A 16,449-nucleotide genomic window follows, 5' to 3' on the forward strand; every position below is an offset into this window, starting at 1 on the left:
TACTGTGGTACATTATTACTCAAGAGTCAGAGGATGTCAGCAAAGTTTAATAAATCAACAGTATGAATGGTTATTATTATGTAGGTGGTATACGTCAGTACAGCTTTCAGTCAGAAATTGAGTGCACTACAGACATCAATCCAAAAACAATAGCTGGTGAATTAGTCCAGGGATAATCAATGAGAAACCACCAAGAGCTGACTCAGCATGTCATGCCCGTCTTGATCATGCAAATATTGGAACGTGTCAAAATCTTTAAACACATACATTTTTTTTCTAAGATTCATGTTTAACCACTAAAGGACCGCTGATGGTATTAAAACTTCCTGTTTGCCCCTGTTAACGACAAATGGACATTTTAATACGTCGCATACTCCTGCCATATGCACCCGCCGAGTCTGACACATCTTTCATATGGTGAGCGAGAACATGTGTTCCTGAGCCAATCAAAGTGGCTGCAAGGAAAAGGTCATGGCTTCAATGAGAAGCCAATGATCTTTTCTATAACAACACACAGAATAGTGTGTGTGGGGACATCTAGTGGCAAAAAATTACACATTTTACACTATATTTTACACTATATAAATTAAATAAAATACGTTAAATTAAACCCTCCTTCACCCTATAGTTATCAAAAGAAAAAAAGAAAAACTGACAGCATTTAAAAAAAACATAACTAGTTACGTTAGGGAGTCAGTTTTTTTTTTTTTTTACTATATATGTCATGAGGCTATATTACTGTTATTTGGGCAAATGAAAGCTTGTAATTATTGATTGGGTACAAAAAAAATTAATTTTAATTTAATAACCAGGACAAATGGGAAAATGTGTGGGTTTTACTTGCAGTAGCATTGTTTATTTTAAAACTATAGAGGATGGAATTGAAGAAATTGTGTATTTTTTCATTCTTACCTTGTTTTCCCTTTAAAATGAATAGAAAGTAAACAAAGAAAAAAAATAGCACTCCCAAAAAGTCTCATTTGTGGTGGAAAAAAACAAGGTATAGATCATTTAGGAGTGCTAAGTAGTGATAAAGTAATTGGTGAATGAAAGGAAGGAGCACTGACAGGTGAAAATTGCTCTAGTCTGTAAGGGTACATAGCTCTCAACTGTCTCTCTTTGGGAACCAACTCCCTCTGTCCCTCTTTGTTCCCATTTTGTCCCTTTGTGTAAATATATGTATTTTTCTCCTGAATTACTCTAAGCTTTATTCCCATGAATTAAATTGAAATATTTCTTATTTTCAAATGTTTAAACTAAAGAGAACTATTGATGATAGAAAGGACCAATGTGGATAAAATTTTGGTTCTGAATACTTTGTGATATGCATGGCGAGGGATGTGGTTCGAGGAGTGTTACGGGCCTGTCTTAAGGGGCCCATACACCTAACGATTTTCCCGCCGATATACAGCCGATCCGATCACAGTGATCAAATCGGCTGTGAAATCGCCGCGCACACCGCTGACAGAACGACCGATTTCTGTCCGAAATTGATCGTTCCCGTCGATTCCCGTTGATCCGTCCGTGCGGAAGATTTTTCTCGATCGCGGGCGGGTCGGGTGTGCGTCGATAGCAGCATTCGAATGCCCGACGACCGACGCAATACAGCGGGTGTACATTACCTGCTCCGCCGGAGCGAGTCCCCTGGTCCGCTGTCAGTAGAGCGCCCTCTACTGTTTAAACTTCCCCTGGACAGGAAGTTCAGTAGCTGCAGGAACGGTCCAGAGCGGAGAAGAAGACAGCGGACCAATGTACTAGCGCCGGCCGGAACAGGTAATGTATGCGGGGGGGGTCGGCAGCAGCGGCAGCTCCACAGATTGTGATTCACAATCTGTTTGCAGTAAGGTGGCCATAATACGATCCCTCTCTGATCAGATTCGATCAGAGAGGGATCTATCTGTTGGTCGAATCTGATGGCAAATCGACCAGTGTATGGCCACCTTTAAAGTATCCCTTTTTCTTATCTCAAAAAGTTGGGAGGTATGAGGGTAAAAACTCCATAGTGGTGACCTGGTTTTAAAGCACATCCCAAAGTTAGTTCAGTATGTTTTGTCAAACTTCACACAAAGTCACTTTGGATGATTTCTTGTATATAGAATATATCTGTCCACGTTTGGGAGCTTACCCAGCGTGGCTTCTATATGGTTGTGTACAGTCCTGCTGCCTTATAAATTCTGCTTGGACAGACAAGATCAGTATACCGTATATTGGGCAGAGCTTCAGATTGTGTGTGTTAGTACAGAGTATGTATACGCTTTTAGAAAGGTAATTTTACTAACAATACATTAAAAAAACGGGTTATCAATGACCTATGCAGTATCCTGTTTTAACATAAGTGGAGTTACACTTTACATCTGTCTCGTGTTACCAATTTTCTATAAGCTGGAGATAAATATTCAACATGGATGCGTCAAAAGTGTATATCACATTTTTATGTTTATCTGAGCACTGACAGGCTCAGTAAAAAGAAACATGTCAGTTTATCTAATGAATACAATGTTGCATGCCCATATGCTCTTTTGATGAGGACAGATTGCTTTTGAGCTTATGAATTATTTGCGGCCCAAATACTAACTGCCCTCGCGATTTTTCCTTTTCCCAAATACTGAGGAGGATGGCTTTCCATTCCTCCAGCTTCCCAGCTGACACAGCTTACTCTAGGACCCAGAGGGATGTCTGAATTTCTCCATTCACTCTCGCTGTCTTGCTGGCTGTGTTGGAATAAAAGTGTGCTATGAGCACTGCCTTTCTGTGCCTGTATTGTTGAAGCCGCTGAGTGGGTGCCATTGTAATAGGAACATTTAAACTTATTTCCCGGGAGTTGAGAGAGAATGGACATATTTGACCAGGTAAGGGTCCATCTTTCACTATCGCTAGCTGTTGGTGCTTCCCTGTGTCTTTAGAATGCAAAGTGTGTTTAAATAGCAACTAATTGTGCATATTTTCCTCCATTTCTAAAGCTTATGGCATCGGGGTCTTTCCGAATAGTAAAGGAGCCTCTGACTTTCCTTCGGATCTTGGAATGGGTGAGTTTATCCGTAAAACATCCCCCCTTTTATGTATATTTAGATCCCTGTAGCCCCCTTGAACCACAGGGGGTTATTTTTGAGCTCTGCTTCTGCTGTCACAATTGCTTAGTGTTTCGTTCTCTTCTGTAAGGTGAAGCACAAAGTGACATCTTCTATAGACACAGGTTGTTTACCATGAGCAGGAGTCTGAGAGCTGTCATCCATTGTAGCTGTATGGATTGTGTACATCTAAGTACGAGCTGTTTTTGTTAGCATGTGTGCCTACTTTACGCTGCTTTGTCGATTGGGAAAATAGCTCCCGTTCTTTTGATGTGTGTTAGGATAGATGACTTAAGCTACTTTTATGTCGAGCAAAACTGACACTTTCTGCTCGGAATAGGCTGTGACAATACAGAAGGAGAAATTGGCTTTGGAGATGCCATGCATTGCAATGTATACATCTATACATGACGTCATCCCAGTTGAGCTTTCTCTGACAGCACAGACAGGTGTCTTTGGGGGGGAACAAATTTTATAGGGTGAGGGGCTGGTGTGGGGGACACCAAAGATGCTGCAGAACCTTTTTTAACCTCTTTGGTTACATGAAATAGACATTGGTCAGACTGTGGGAAATATTCATCAGACCACTAAACAATATTTTTCCCCCCAACATAAAACGTATGCTGTGCTTACAATTAAACATAGGCTACATCATTCACAGGCACATCAGAGGCCTATTTAATTACATTAAAAAAAAAAGTATTAAACCCTTGTTAACAGACCGTTAATGTTTCAGCGGAGCCGCCCAATGCCTACCGCGGTCAGCTTGTTTTCCTGTTCAGCGGTGAAATGCGCGGTTACCATCGTGGCTAATAGCAGGTTGTCTTCCTGTGCAGCACTTAGTAAACGCGTCAAATTATAATTGGTGTATTTGTTAAACACACTCTATCGGGTAGCATAGCACCTGTGCGACTGGACTCTCATAGTAGCTGGCATTCAGTGAATTTAGTCCTCCATTTAGTTCCAGGACAGTCACATGATAGGTTCAGCTTCACTGGTCAGCTTCCAAGAGAGCCTAACTAAACAGGGTTTATACTTTCTGACTAGTGTTAGGAAGAGATGTTAAATGTGATGCAAATAATTCAGGCTTGCATTCAAATTTAATAAAAATTGTATGTAGCCTATTGGGCCAGTCAAGATGGCAGGAAGTGCCTTTGATTGGTCTAATTTCAAGCTGCATACAATGCGAAAATTGAAGGCAGGTGGAATTATAATCCTCTGATTGGCCATTTATACTGATGACTGGATTGTTTTGCCACAATCGTGTTTTGCGGTGGATTAGATTTTCAGTGAAAATCCCATCCCAGTGAATTGACTCATAAATAACACTTTATAAGTTCACAATGTGCTTTGCTCTGGGAGCCTGCACTGTGTCCTATTATGCAGGCTCCTCCCACGGACTTAACTACAAATCATGGGACATGCCAGCAAAACTTTGATGGTGCCCTGCTTCTTCTTGGTGACCCTTACAGCCTGGGAGCCCATCTTGCAAGGGTCATAAAAAAAGTTTGCCCATTATGCTCTTCACACCCATAACAAGTGTAGCCACAAAAACTCCTGTTCTGAAGAATGAAAGCCTTTATTGGAGGAAGGGAAGATTAGTAGTAGTTAGTAGTCCTGGCTCCCTCTCCCCATAAAGGGGCCATTAGTGACAATAGTGACAATTCTCCAGGCAGTGATGTTTTTTATACCCTCAAAGGCATATAATTTACTAGAGTTTTAGCTCTCTTGGAAATGTATGAAAAGTTAGGGGCTGAGGGAATTTTTTTCTGGACCAGTTAGTGCACACTTCTCCTCAATGGCCTCAATTCACTAAGATTTATCAAACACTTTATCAAACGTTTGATAATTTACCTCATGAGTAAAATCTAATTTTGAATTCACTAAGGTGTTATAGATTTATGGAAATTTTTATAGATAAAATGTTCAATAAATCTATAATACCTTAGTGAATTCAAAATTAGATTTTGAATTAGGTAAATTATCAAACGTTTGATAAAGTGTTTGATATAGCTTAGTGAATTGAGGCCAATGTGTCCTAGGAATGCATACTGTTCCTCTATCTTGTCATTGTTCAGCTAAAATGCCTGTCCCTGTCAAGCCTAGCTAAGCTCTTCAGGCTTCATAGTTCACATACAACCCCCCTTGCCAGTACGTGCTGCCCGCGTGAGTTGGACGCTGGGTGGTGCCACTAGTACCAATATTGGTCATTTACATTAACGATATTTTATTATGCACTTACCCACAACCTATTCTTCCAGGAACCATCCTTTCCTAGTGCCTAAAACCAAACGCCCCCCCCCCCCCACACACACACACACACACACCTAATGTCCAACACCAATCCCCCCTTCCAAGTGCTAAACACTAACCAACCCCCCCCCCCCTACACACACACACACACACACACCTCCCCCGGCACCAAACAATTGCTATTTTCAGCCAATCATCTATAAACTAGACAATCAGCTTCTCTTTCACTTGCCTAGGTAGTATTTGGTTTAGTAGTACTGCATTGGGCACCCAACTCACCTTCTGGTCGATGGATTACCGCTACTATGTATTGGCGTTGGTGATTGCTGATCCCCAAATGACCTGATCCACTCTTTGCTGTATGGAATGATGATAAGGGCAACTGCACCTTTCATGTAGTTAATTTGACAGAGCTTCTTTTGAGCAAGTGTGAGGTAGAGGGTGAAATGATGACATCATCATACTCTGTTGTGCTCCACAACAAGTAGCTGTCTGGTGTAACTTTAACAGAGAGGAAAGCAACTTGTGTGTTTGTGGGTAAGTCTTGTCTGAGAGTGTGAGACCAGTCATTACAGACAGCTGGTGAGAGGACAGTAACTGGGATTATCTGAGCAGAATCAGATCAGGGTTGGGAACAGAACTTTTACATTTTTGCATCCGTTTCAATCGGTATTGTACCTTGCTATGGGAATGAAACACTCACTGTGGAATATCTAAGGATTTGGCCAGGGCTTGCTAGGGGTTTATCCATAATCTAATCACACAAGCAGAAAAATAAGCATTTCCAACCAACATGTGTTTCTGTCACGACTACAGGAAAGCATAATTTGAACTATCTAAGAAATTAAAGTTCAATGCTGACTTAGGCGGAAAAGTAATTTTTAATAATACGTTAGAGTTACAGCACCTGGGAACTTGTTCAATGTGGCTGCATTTGATGAGGCCTGAGCCGAAGGTGAGCAACCTGAGAAAACTAGGCCAGACAGCAATCTCAGATGAGAATCTAACATGTGGATGCCAAATCTCTAAGCAACATCAACAAACTTGCAGCTACCCTGCCCACCGTCACTCTATTGTACGCCACTCTTTTATTCCTCCTCCCCTCTCCATTGAACAGTACAGCTGAGAGCTGTGTATTCACAGTGATTGTGTCTCAAACTGTCACCCTAACAATGGATGCACGATCATTGAAGGTGTCAGTCATTATGCTTGGTTACGCACTTTAAGCCTTAAAACTAAAACGGGTGAGAAATGGGGTATTTTTTATTTATTTATTTATTTATTTATTTTCACTTTAAAATTCACAGGAAATAAATTTAATCTTTAAAAATAAAATACCGTCCAGAGACAGTCTAATTTGTTTTGTAAAATGCATACATATATTACTTAGGTGTCATAAGTAGTGATAAAGATATTGCTGAATTAATAAGGACATAGCTGAAATGTCAAAATTGCTCTAGTCAATAAGGTGAAAACCTCTGGCTGTGATGTTTGTTGAGCATTTAGCTTTATTTGTTTTTGAGTCACAGGCCTGCAACAAGCAGGCAGCCAATGGAGTCAAACCAGAGTCAAAGCATCTCATCTGCATGCTCATTCTGGGCCAGTGATCTAAAGCTAAAGAGGCAGAACATCAGCACAGAAGTCAGGCAACTAGCATTGTTTATTAGAAAATGAAGATGGCAGCCTCTGCATTTTTTCATTCCAGATTCCTTTTAAAGCAAACCTGAGGTACAGAACATTTCAGGTTTTATACTTACCTGGGGCTTCCTACAGCCACCTGTAGTCCATCTGGTCCCTCAAATTTCATCCAGTCTCCTCTTGATGCACCGCTTTGAGGCTTGCGATCCAGCTAGGCCTGTCCTGGCCGCATGCGCCCCTTCAACGGGCTCTTGTGGCCAGGATTGTAATGCACAAACGCAGGTACAGTCTTGGTGAGCTGCGCATTCTCAGAATGGTCTACTTCTGGTCAGTCAGGGTATTTATCGTGCTGGAGAGCGGATGGGACCGAACAGAATCCGAGCAACCAGGTGGACTACAGGGTAAGGAGAACATCCCAGGTAAGTATAAAATCTGAGGTGTTCTTCATCTCAGGTACACTTTAAGTAGCACAGTAGTGGCATACACTTGCACAGATAGGGATTTCTCAATGTAGTGCAAATTAGCATGCTGTTTGTCCAAAATCAGAAGGTTTACCGCCTCTATTTAAGCACCTTAGCATACCTTTAGTTATTTGCTTACAACATCATTCAGACCTGGAGAATTCCACCTGACTAGACTAGATTGAGTCATCATCCTGGAAATGAGTGGACATAACAATTCACAATGAGATCAAGCATACAGTACATAAAGTCCATAGATGCACAGGTGTATAGCTATAGTTGCAGAAACAAATATTAATTACAAATGTTTTTTCTGCATTTGGCATCTAAGGCTGCTTTCACAGTGCGACGTTAAAGTCGCATGTTATAGAAAGTAATAACGCAGACTAACGCACAGTAGCACAAAGTATGTGTTACAGTCACAGTGCTCATGTTGCGTTGTGTGTAACATGTAGCAATATTTAGAAAGTGCTGCATGCTGTGCGTTGTCTGCATTATTAGCTACGTTGGACTGTTTGCACATGCTCAGTAATGTTTTAATTTTTTTTAAAAAATGTGACGCATGCGCCGTTTTCGTTCTATCAGTATGCGACGAAAAGTACGCATCAAGAGACGCATAACCCAGTTCAAACTAACGTCCAACTTCAAAACTAACATGCGATGCGTTAGGGGCAAGTTATGCGACCTTAACGTCGCATCAAACGCAACGTCTTAGTGTGAAAGAGCCCTTAATCTGATCAGGGCCAGATATATACTGTTTATCCCTCTAGGCTTGTCCTTTCCCCTCGTACATGTGCCCCTCCCCACCCCCTTAACCATATCTCTATCTACTGAAGCCCCCTACTGTGTTCTACAGTCTGTCTCCCATGTCCAGCTACCATTTGTAACACCTACCCCTCAATTATATGTGTATCCAGGGCCAGTTCTAGCTACATTGGGACCAAAAGTAACTTGGGGGGCCACTGATGCCCCCCCTTCCAACCAAATCATGCCAGGGCCCCTAAAGCAGCTGCTATGCCTGATCCAATACCACCCCCTCAATTCTCACAATATCATTAGGTGTTCATCATATGGCCCCTAAAAACATTTTTGGGGCTCTCATTATTCACCTCCTCCTTTTCCTATACAGAGTAAGCACACAGCATCCCCTCTGTCATGGGGTAACATAGCTGTAGGGGAACCTTGGGGGCCCCCACAGACTCTAGGAACCTGGGGAAATTGCCCCCTTTGCCTCTATGGAAGCCCCAGCCCTGTGTGTATCCTCTCATGCATGTGTAGCAGTCCCCTTCCCATTCCATGTGCATCCCCCTCTTCCAAATGCAGCCTCCATGGGCAGAAATTGCTTCTACCACAGGCAGGAACTCCTTTCTTCTGTTTTCAGGCCCCCATACTTTCTGCGGCCTCACATTTGCAGCCCACCTTTTCCATTTGTATCCTGCAGTAGCTTTCTCTTCTGTATCCAGTATCTCCCCTTGGGCACCAGCTTTTCCTAGATTATGGGCTGTGTGGCCTTTGAAGGAATGTGGCCAAGTCTAATTGCATGGCTTATAGGTTACCATAGCCACTGATTTAGGTAATGTAACATTAAAATAGCTGCAGGTTGTCTGTACTGTCATATTTTGAGGAGTATAAGAGAGAAGTGGAATACACAAATAATGCTATGCCAGGTTATAATGCATGGAGAAGAAAGGGGACAGTAAAAAAAGGAAAGACAGTAAGTCAAGACAGAAAGAAAAAGGTGCAGAGGAATGTGGAGAAAACAAAAAGGCAAGAGGCATACAGATACACCAAGATGGAGCAAGATGCAGAAGAAAGAGAGTCAGTGAGGTGGGCAGGTAGAGGGATCTGGAAGAGCAAGAGAGGTGGGGGAGAGAGGGGTGGCAGAGAGGAACAAGACAGGTGAAATGGAAGAGAGGTAGTGGAGATAACAATAAAGAAGAGTGAGGAAAAAAAAGAGTAGCAGAGATCAAGAGAGACATGGCAGGGCAGAGAAAAAAAGTGGGGGGAAGGGGGTGGTAAAGAGTAAGAGAGAAAGCAAGATAGAGGTAATGGTGGACTCAGGTGGAGAGCATACAATGGGCTTGATTCACAAAGCGGTGATAACTCAGTTATCACGCCTAAAAGACTTTAGGGGCTTGATTCACAAAGCGGTGATAACTCAGTTATCACGCCTAAAAGACTTTAGGCGTGATAACCTTTGCACCACTGAGTTATCACCGATTTGTGCTGCTCTTCGCGCGAAGATACCGCGCGTACGCGCGTACGTGCGCGCGCAAAGTCCCATAGGGCTTAATGGGAGCTTCGCGCGAAGCGCCGGGTGCTGCGCGCGCGCCTGCGCGCTTGCGCGCGGAAAACTTTGCGCGTGGAAAATTCGCGCGAGTTTCTTCTTATCACGCCTAAACTGAGTTTAGGCGTGATAAAGAGCTTTTCACAGGCGTGCAAACACTTTGCACCGCTTTGTGAATCAAGCCCCAGGCGTGATAACCTTTGCACCACTGAGTTATCACCGATTTGTGCTGCTCTTCGCGCGAAGCTACCGCGCGTACGCGCATAAGCGCGCGCGCGCAAAGTCCCATAGGGCTTAATGGGAGCTTCGCGCGAAGCGCCGGAAAATTCGCGCGAGTTTCTTCTTATCACGCCTAAACTGAGTTTAGGCGTGATAAAGGGCTTTTCACAGGCGTGCAAACACTTTGCACCGCTTTGTGAATCAAGCCCAATGAGTGCTGAAGAGAGAGAGAGAGAGGGAATGGTAGAGAGCATGCAATGAGTGCCGGAGAGAGAGAGAGAGAGAGAGAGAGAGAGGGGGGGGGGGATGGTAGAGAGAATGCAAGGAATGCGGGAGAGAGAGAGAGAGAGGGAATGTTGGAGAGCATGCAAGCAGTGACTGAGAAGAAGAGAGGGGGGATGGTGGAGAACATGCAAGGAGTTATGGAGAGGAGGAGAGAGGGAATGGTGGAGAGCATGCAAGGAGTGCTGGAGAGGGAGAGAGAGTGGATGGTGGAGAGCATGCAAGGAGTGCTGGAGAGGGAGAGAGAGAGGGAATGGTGGAGAGCATGCAAGGAGTGCTGGAGAGGAGAGAGAGGGGGTGGTGGAGAGCATGCAAGGAGTGCTGGAGAGGAAGAGAGAGGGGATGGTGGAGAGCATGCAAGGAGTGCTGGAGAGAAAGAGAGAGGGGGATGGTGGAGAGCATGCAAGGAGTGCTGGAGAGGAGAGAGATGGGATGGTGGAGAGCATGCAAGGAGTGCTGGAGAGGAAGAGAGAGGGGATGGTGGAAAGCATGCAAGGAGTGCTGGAGAGGAAGAGAGAGGGGGATGGTGGAGAGCATGCAAGGAGTGCTGGAGAGGGAGAAAGAGGGGATGGTGGAAAGCATGCAAGGAGTTCTGGAGAGGAGGAGAGAGAGGATGGTGGAGAGCATGCAAGGAGTGCTGGAGAGGGAGAGACAGGGGATAGTGGAGAGCATGCAAGGAGTGCTGGAGAGGGAGAGAGATGGGATGGTGGAGAGCATGCAAGGAGTACTGGAGAGGAAGAGAGAGGGAATGGTGGAGAGCATGCAAGGAGAACTGGAGAGGAGGAGAGAGGGAATGGTGGAGAGCATGCAAGGAGTGCTGGAGAGGAAGAGAGAGGGGATGGTGGAGAGCATGCAAGGAGTGCTGGAGAGGGGGAGAGAGGGAATGGTGGAGAGCATGCAAGGAGTGCTAGAGAGGAAGAGAGAGGGGATGGTGGAGAGCATGCAAGGAGTGCTGGAGAGGAAGAGAGAGGGGATGGTGGAGAGCATGCAAGGAGTGCTGAAGAGGAAGAGAGAGGGGGAATGGGGGAGAGTATGCAAGGAGTACTGGAGAGGGGGAGAGAGGAAATAGTGGAGAGCATGCAAGGAGTGCTGGAGAGGAAGAGAGAGGGGATGGTGGAAAGCATGCAAGGAGTGCTGGAGAGGAAGAGAGAGGGGATGGTGGAGAGCATGCAAGGAGTGCTGGAGAGGAAGAGAGAGGGGATGGTGGAGAGCATGCAAGGAGTGCTGGAGAGGAAGAGAGAGGGGATGGTGGAGAGCATGCAAGGAGTGCTGGAGAGGGAGAAAGAGGGGATGGTGGAAAGCATGCAAGGAGTTCTGGAGAGGAGGAGAGAGAGGATGGTGGAGAGCATGCAAGGAGTGCTGGAGAGGGAGAGACAGGGGATAGTGGAGAGCATGCAAGGAGTGCTGGAGAGGGAGAGAGAGGGGATGGTGGAGAGCATGCAAGGAGTGCTGGAGAGGAAGAGAGAGGGGATGGTGGAGAGCATGCAAGGAGTGCTGAAGAGGAAGAGAGAGGGGGAATGGGGGAGAGTATGCAAGGAGTACTGGAGAGGGAGAGAGAGGAAATAGTGGAGAGCATGCAAGGAGTGCTGGAGAGGAAGAGAGAGGGGATGGTGGAAAGCATGCAAGGAGTGCTGGAGAGGAAGAGAGAGGGGATGGTGGAGAGCATGCAAGGAGTGCTGGAGAGGAAGAGAGAGGGGATGGTGGAGAGCATGCAAGGAGTGCTGGAGAGGAAGAGAGAGGGGATGGTGGAGAGCATGCAAGAAGTGCTGGAGAGGAAGAGAGAGAGGGAATGGTGGAGAGCATGCAAGGAGTGCTGGAGAGGAAGAGAGAGGGGATGGTGGAGAGCATGCAAGGAGAGCTGGAGAGGAAGAGAGATAGAATGGTGGAGAACATGCGGCTTCTAGGGTCGCCTAGTTGCCGCGTCTTCATGTTCCCTTGCGGGGACGAGAAATGCCATTCGCAACGGGACCTGATGATCGCCCAAACGAGACGTCACAGGACGAGGTGGCTTCCGGCTGCCAGAAGCCGCCTGCCGTCCATGTGAACCGGCCCTAAATTAGTGCAGGTTTCCATGTCTTACTGCATGGTTACGGTAATTCCTTACTACTACTGTTGGATGGCTAGCTGCGGTGCAGTTTGTTGGGTAAACCTGATGGGTGAACTGCTTGTGTTGTGTTGCAGTTCGCTGGCCCACACTGGCGGATCAGTTAAAAACGGCACCAGCGCCGAAAGTGTGAAAATGGCGCCACATTAATTTGCATTATAAAATGATATTTGTCGTTTTAGGAGTTAGAAAATAGCGCTTCACTAAAAACAATATTTATTGTTTTATGACTTACATTTCAAAACGATATTTATCGTTTTATGGGTTGAATATGGGTTTTGTTCCCAGTGTGTGTGTGTGTACACAGGTGCACTCTAATTAGTCATTAGCACTCATCAGGCAATGTCTATGGGCAACTGACTGCACTCAGACCAAAGAGGGCTAAATAATTACGCACACCCCACTTTGCAATTATTTATTTGTAAAAAAATGTTTGGAATCATGTATGATTTTCGGTCCACTACTCACGTGTACACCACTTTGTATTGGTCTTTCACGTGTAATTCCAATAAAATTGATTCATGTTTGTGGCAGTAATATGACAAAATGTGGAAAACTTCAAGGGGGCCGAATACCTTTGCTTGCCCCTGTATATACATATATATATATATATATATATATATATATATATATATATATATATATATATATATATGTATGTATATATATATATATATATATATGTATATGTATATATATATATATATATATATATATATACAGTGGCTTGCAAAAGTATTCGGCCCCCTTGAAGTTTTCTACATTTTGTCACATTACTGGCACAAACATGAATCAATTTTATTGGAATTTCACGTGAAAGACCAATACGAAGTGGTGTACACGTGAGAAGTGGAACGAAAATCATACATGATTCCAAACATTTTTTTACAAATCAATAACTGCAAAGTGGGGTGTGCGTAATTATTCAGCCCCCTTTGGTCTGAGTGCAGTCAGTTGACCATAGACATTGCCTGATGAGTGCTAATGACTAATAGAGTGCACCTGTGTGTACAAATACAGCTGCTCTGTGACGGCCTCATAGCTTGTCTAAGAGAATTTTGGGAGCAACAACACCATGAAGTCCAGAGAACACACCAGACAGGTCATGGATAAAGCTATTGAGAAATTTAAAGCAGGCTTAGGCTACAAAAAGATTTCCACAGCCTTGAACATCCCACAGAGCACTGTTCAAGCGATCATTCAGAAATGGAAGGAGTATGGCAAAACTGTAAACCTACCAAGACAAGGCCCGTCCACCTAAACTCACAGGCCGAACAAGGAGAGAGCTGATCAGAAATGCAGTCAAGAGGCCCATGGTGACTCTGGACGAGCTGCAGAGATCTACAGCTCAGGTGGAGGAATCTGTTCATTTTACAACTATTAGTCATGCACTGCACAAAGTTGGCTCTTATGGAAGAGTGACAAGAAGAAAGCCATTGTTAACAGAAAAGCATAAGAAGCCCAGTTTGCAGTTTGCCACAAGCCATGTGGGGGACACAGCAAACATGTGGAAGAAGGTGCTCTGGTCGGATGAGACCAAAATGGAAATTTTTGACCAAAATGCAAAATGCTATGTGTGGCAGAAAACTAACACTGCACATCACTCTGAACACACCATCCCCACTGTCAAATATGGTGGTGGCAGCATCATGCTCTGAGGTTGCTTCTCTTCAGCAGGGACAGGGAAGCTGGTCAGAGTTGATAGGAAGATGGATGGAGCCAAATACAGTGCAATCTTGGAAGAAAACCTATAGGAGTCTGCAAAAGACTTGAGACTGGGGTGGAGGTTCACCTTCCAGCAGGACAACGACCCTAAACATAAAGCGTTGTCCAGTCTCAAGTCTTTTGAAGCACTTGGGACTTGGCCATGGAATCATACTGGCTGAGTGCTTATTAGCACTTGGGAATGGCCAAGGACTCAAACCAGCTGAGTGCTTGTAAGTACTTGGGGCTGGCCATGGAATCATATCTGCGCATGGCCGCAGTTGCACACAGATGTGGTTTGACATGCATGGTGTTACAAACACTGCCATTCAGCTGCATTTTTACTTATACACAAATGGTGCTAGTGGACAGCAGCCAGGATGCTGAACTGCCCAGCAAGTGTGCTGTACCCCCTCTCCTCTGAAACAGTCCTTGCTGTTATGCAGATCCAGGTTAGTTGTACAGGACTTATGACAACTGCACCATCAAAATGACTATAGAATCTAGATCATAGTATAGATGATCAAATCAGGTGATAATCATCTGTAAAGGTATTGTGAAATCTGCTCTTACAGACATTAAGGTGCCCATTAATAGTACAATTTTGCTGTTGATTGATCGTTTCTGATCATTACGGTAATCGAACGGAAACTATCTGTTGTGCCCAATAACAGGCGTATTCCCACTGGCCAATTTGATCAGATTAATGGAATTGATTTGTTTTTCCATACAACTATCCCTCTCCTCCTCTGTTCATGTCACATGTGCATACATAATAAAAGGGAGCCTGGAAATTTGGGCACCCAGGAAACCTGATCGTAGAATATCGGTAAAATTTACCAATATTCTACCATTAAAGTGTAAAGGAGCATCGTAAAATATCGATACCAATATTTTATCACAGATAAACCTAACCGTACTCTCATACACAACCCTCCCCGCTGATGCCCAACCCTAACCGCCTGTCTGATGCCTGACCCCCCCACATCCACCCGCACAGACAAACTACCTGACACCTAACCCTAACTGCCCCCACCCCGCACAAAAACCCTTCCTGATGACTAACCTGCTATGGGTGGGCAAGGGGGGACATATGTCCCCGGCCGCTGCACTATGAGGGCGCTCAGCATGACCATTGCACCCCCACGTGCATAAGAGGTGGCTCGCTGGATGCCCGAAGTGCCCCTACTCCTCTCCCTCCCTCTGCAGAAGCGTTAACAGCAGCAGAATAAGGCTATCTAAAGGGGGCACATCTGGCTATCTAAACAGGGTGAAGGTGGGCACATCTGGCTAACGAAAGGGGCACACATTTGGCTATTTAAAGGGGGGCACGTCTGGCTATCTGAATGGGGTGAGGGGGCACATATAGCTATCTAAATAACTTTTGACTCCACCCATGACCACGTTTTGATGTGTGGCCACGCCTATTTTGTCCAGAGGGGGGTGCAAAAACTGTCTTTGTCCCTGGGCGCTGAAAACCTTAGCTACACCTCTGCTCCCACACCTAACTTTAACCCGCCCCCTCCACCCACGCTTATCCTTAACCAACCCCCACCACCAATTGCTGTGACCCCCGCACCACCAGTCGCCGCATAAGATCTGTGTTTGTAAGTTACAAACACAGATCTTATGCTGTAACGTCTCCAGTGTGTTCAGTACATGTACATTCTTAACATGCAAAGAAGTAGTGTACACTCCTAGGATTGTTGTCATCCAAAACAATTATTTGGGATTGTTTTGGGTGAAGGTGTAGGAAGGATTGTTGTACAGACATACTTTGGGCCTGATTCACAAAGCAGTGCAAACTTTTTCGCGGACTTTTGCGCGCGCAATTTGCCGCGATTCGCGCAATCACGGACTTTTGCGCGTGCAATTTGCCGCGATTCGCGCGAATCACGGCAAAAGTCCGCGATCGCACGAATCGCGGCAAATTGCGCGCGCAAAAGTCCGCGAAAAAGTTTGCACCGCTTTGTGAATCAGGCCCTATGAGTCCGCATTGCAGTTATTGAAGGGGAAGCCACGTATGTGTGTGTGTTTCCCTGTGCTCCCACTAGATTTTTACTTAAACGATTGTTAGGCAACCAAAATCCAGTGTGTGTACATAGCTTAACTCAGTGGAAACCTCTTGTTATTGCGTGATGACAGACTCCAGCCATTTCTGCTAGCTATGTGCTGGCTATGTGCAAGGTCTGTACACTATGAGGTAAAAACCACATTGGGCTCAATTCTGGTTGCTGTGCGAGGCGAAGTAATCAGCAGTCGAGAAAATACCTCACACGTTATTTTTTTTTTCTTAGTTTAATTCTGGTACATTTTCCCGCCTGCTGCTTATGGTAGCTAAATTACCGACATGCAGGGGGAAAACAGTGAGGTATTTTACTGACTGCTGGAAGAAGCCCCGGCCAGCCCGCCTCCTGAGGATCCCAGAGCTGA

At 44.9% G+C, this 16,449-nt stretch overlaps 1 protein-coding gene across 1 annotated transcript in view; it reads left to right on the plus strand.

Moving 5' to 3' along the window:
* Positions 1–2,641: 2,641 nt before the first annotated feature.
* Positions 2,642–16,449, plus strand: part of SYNPR (synaptoporin) — a 356,819-nt gene continuing 343,011 nt past the window's right edge. Inside the window, exons 1-2 of the mRNA XM_068253787.1 lie at positions 2,642–2,849; positions 2,961–3,026. Of these exons, the coding sequence (XP_068109888.1) occupies positions 2,832–2,849; positions 2,961–3,026 (84 nt within the window). The 5' untranslated portion in view covers positions 2,642–2,831. The remainder of the gene's footprint in view (positions 2,850–2,960; positions 3,027–16,449) is intronic.

This window comes from Hyperolius riggenbachi, chromosome 9, assembly GCF_040937935.1.
Source record: "Hyperolius riggenbachi isolate aHypRig1 chromosome 9, aHypRig1.pri, whole genome shotgun sequence".
Taxonomy (NCBI): Eukaryota; Metazoa; Chordata; class Amphibia; order Anura; family Hyperoliidae; genus Hyperolius; species Hyperolius riggenbachi.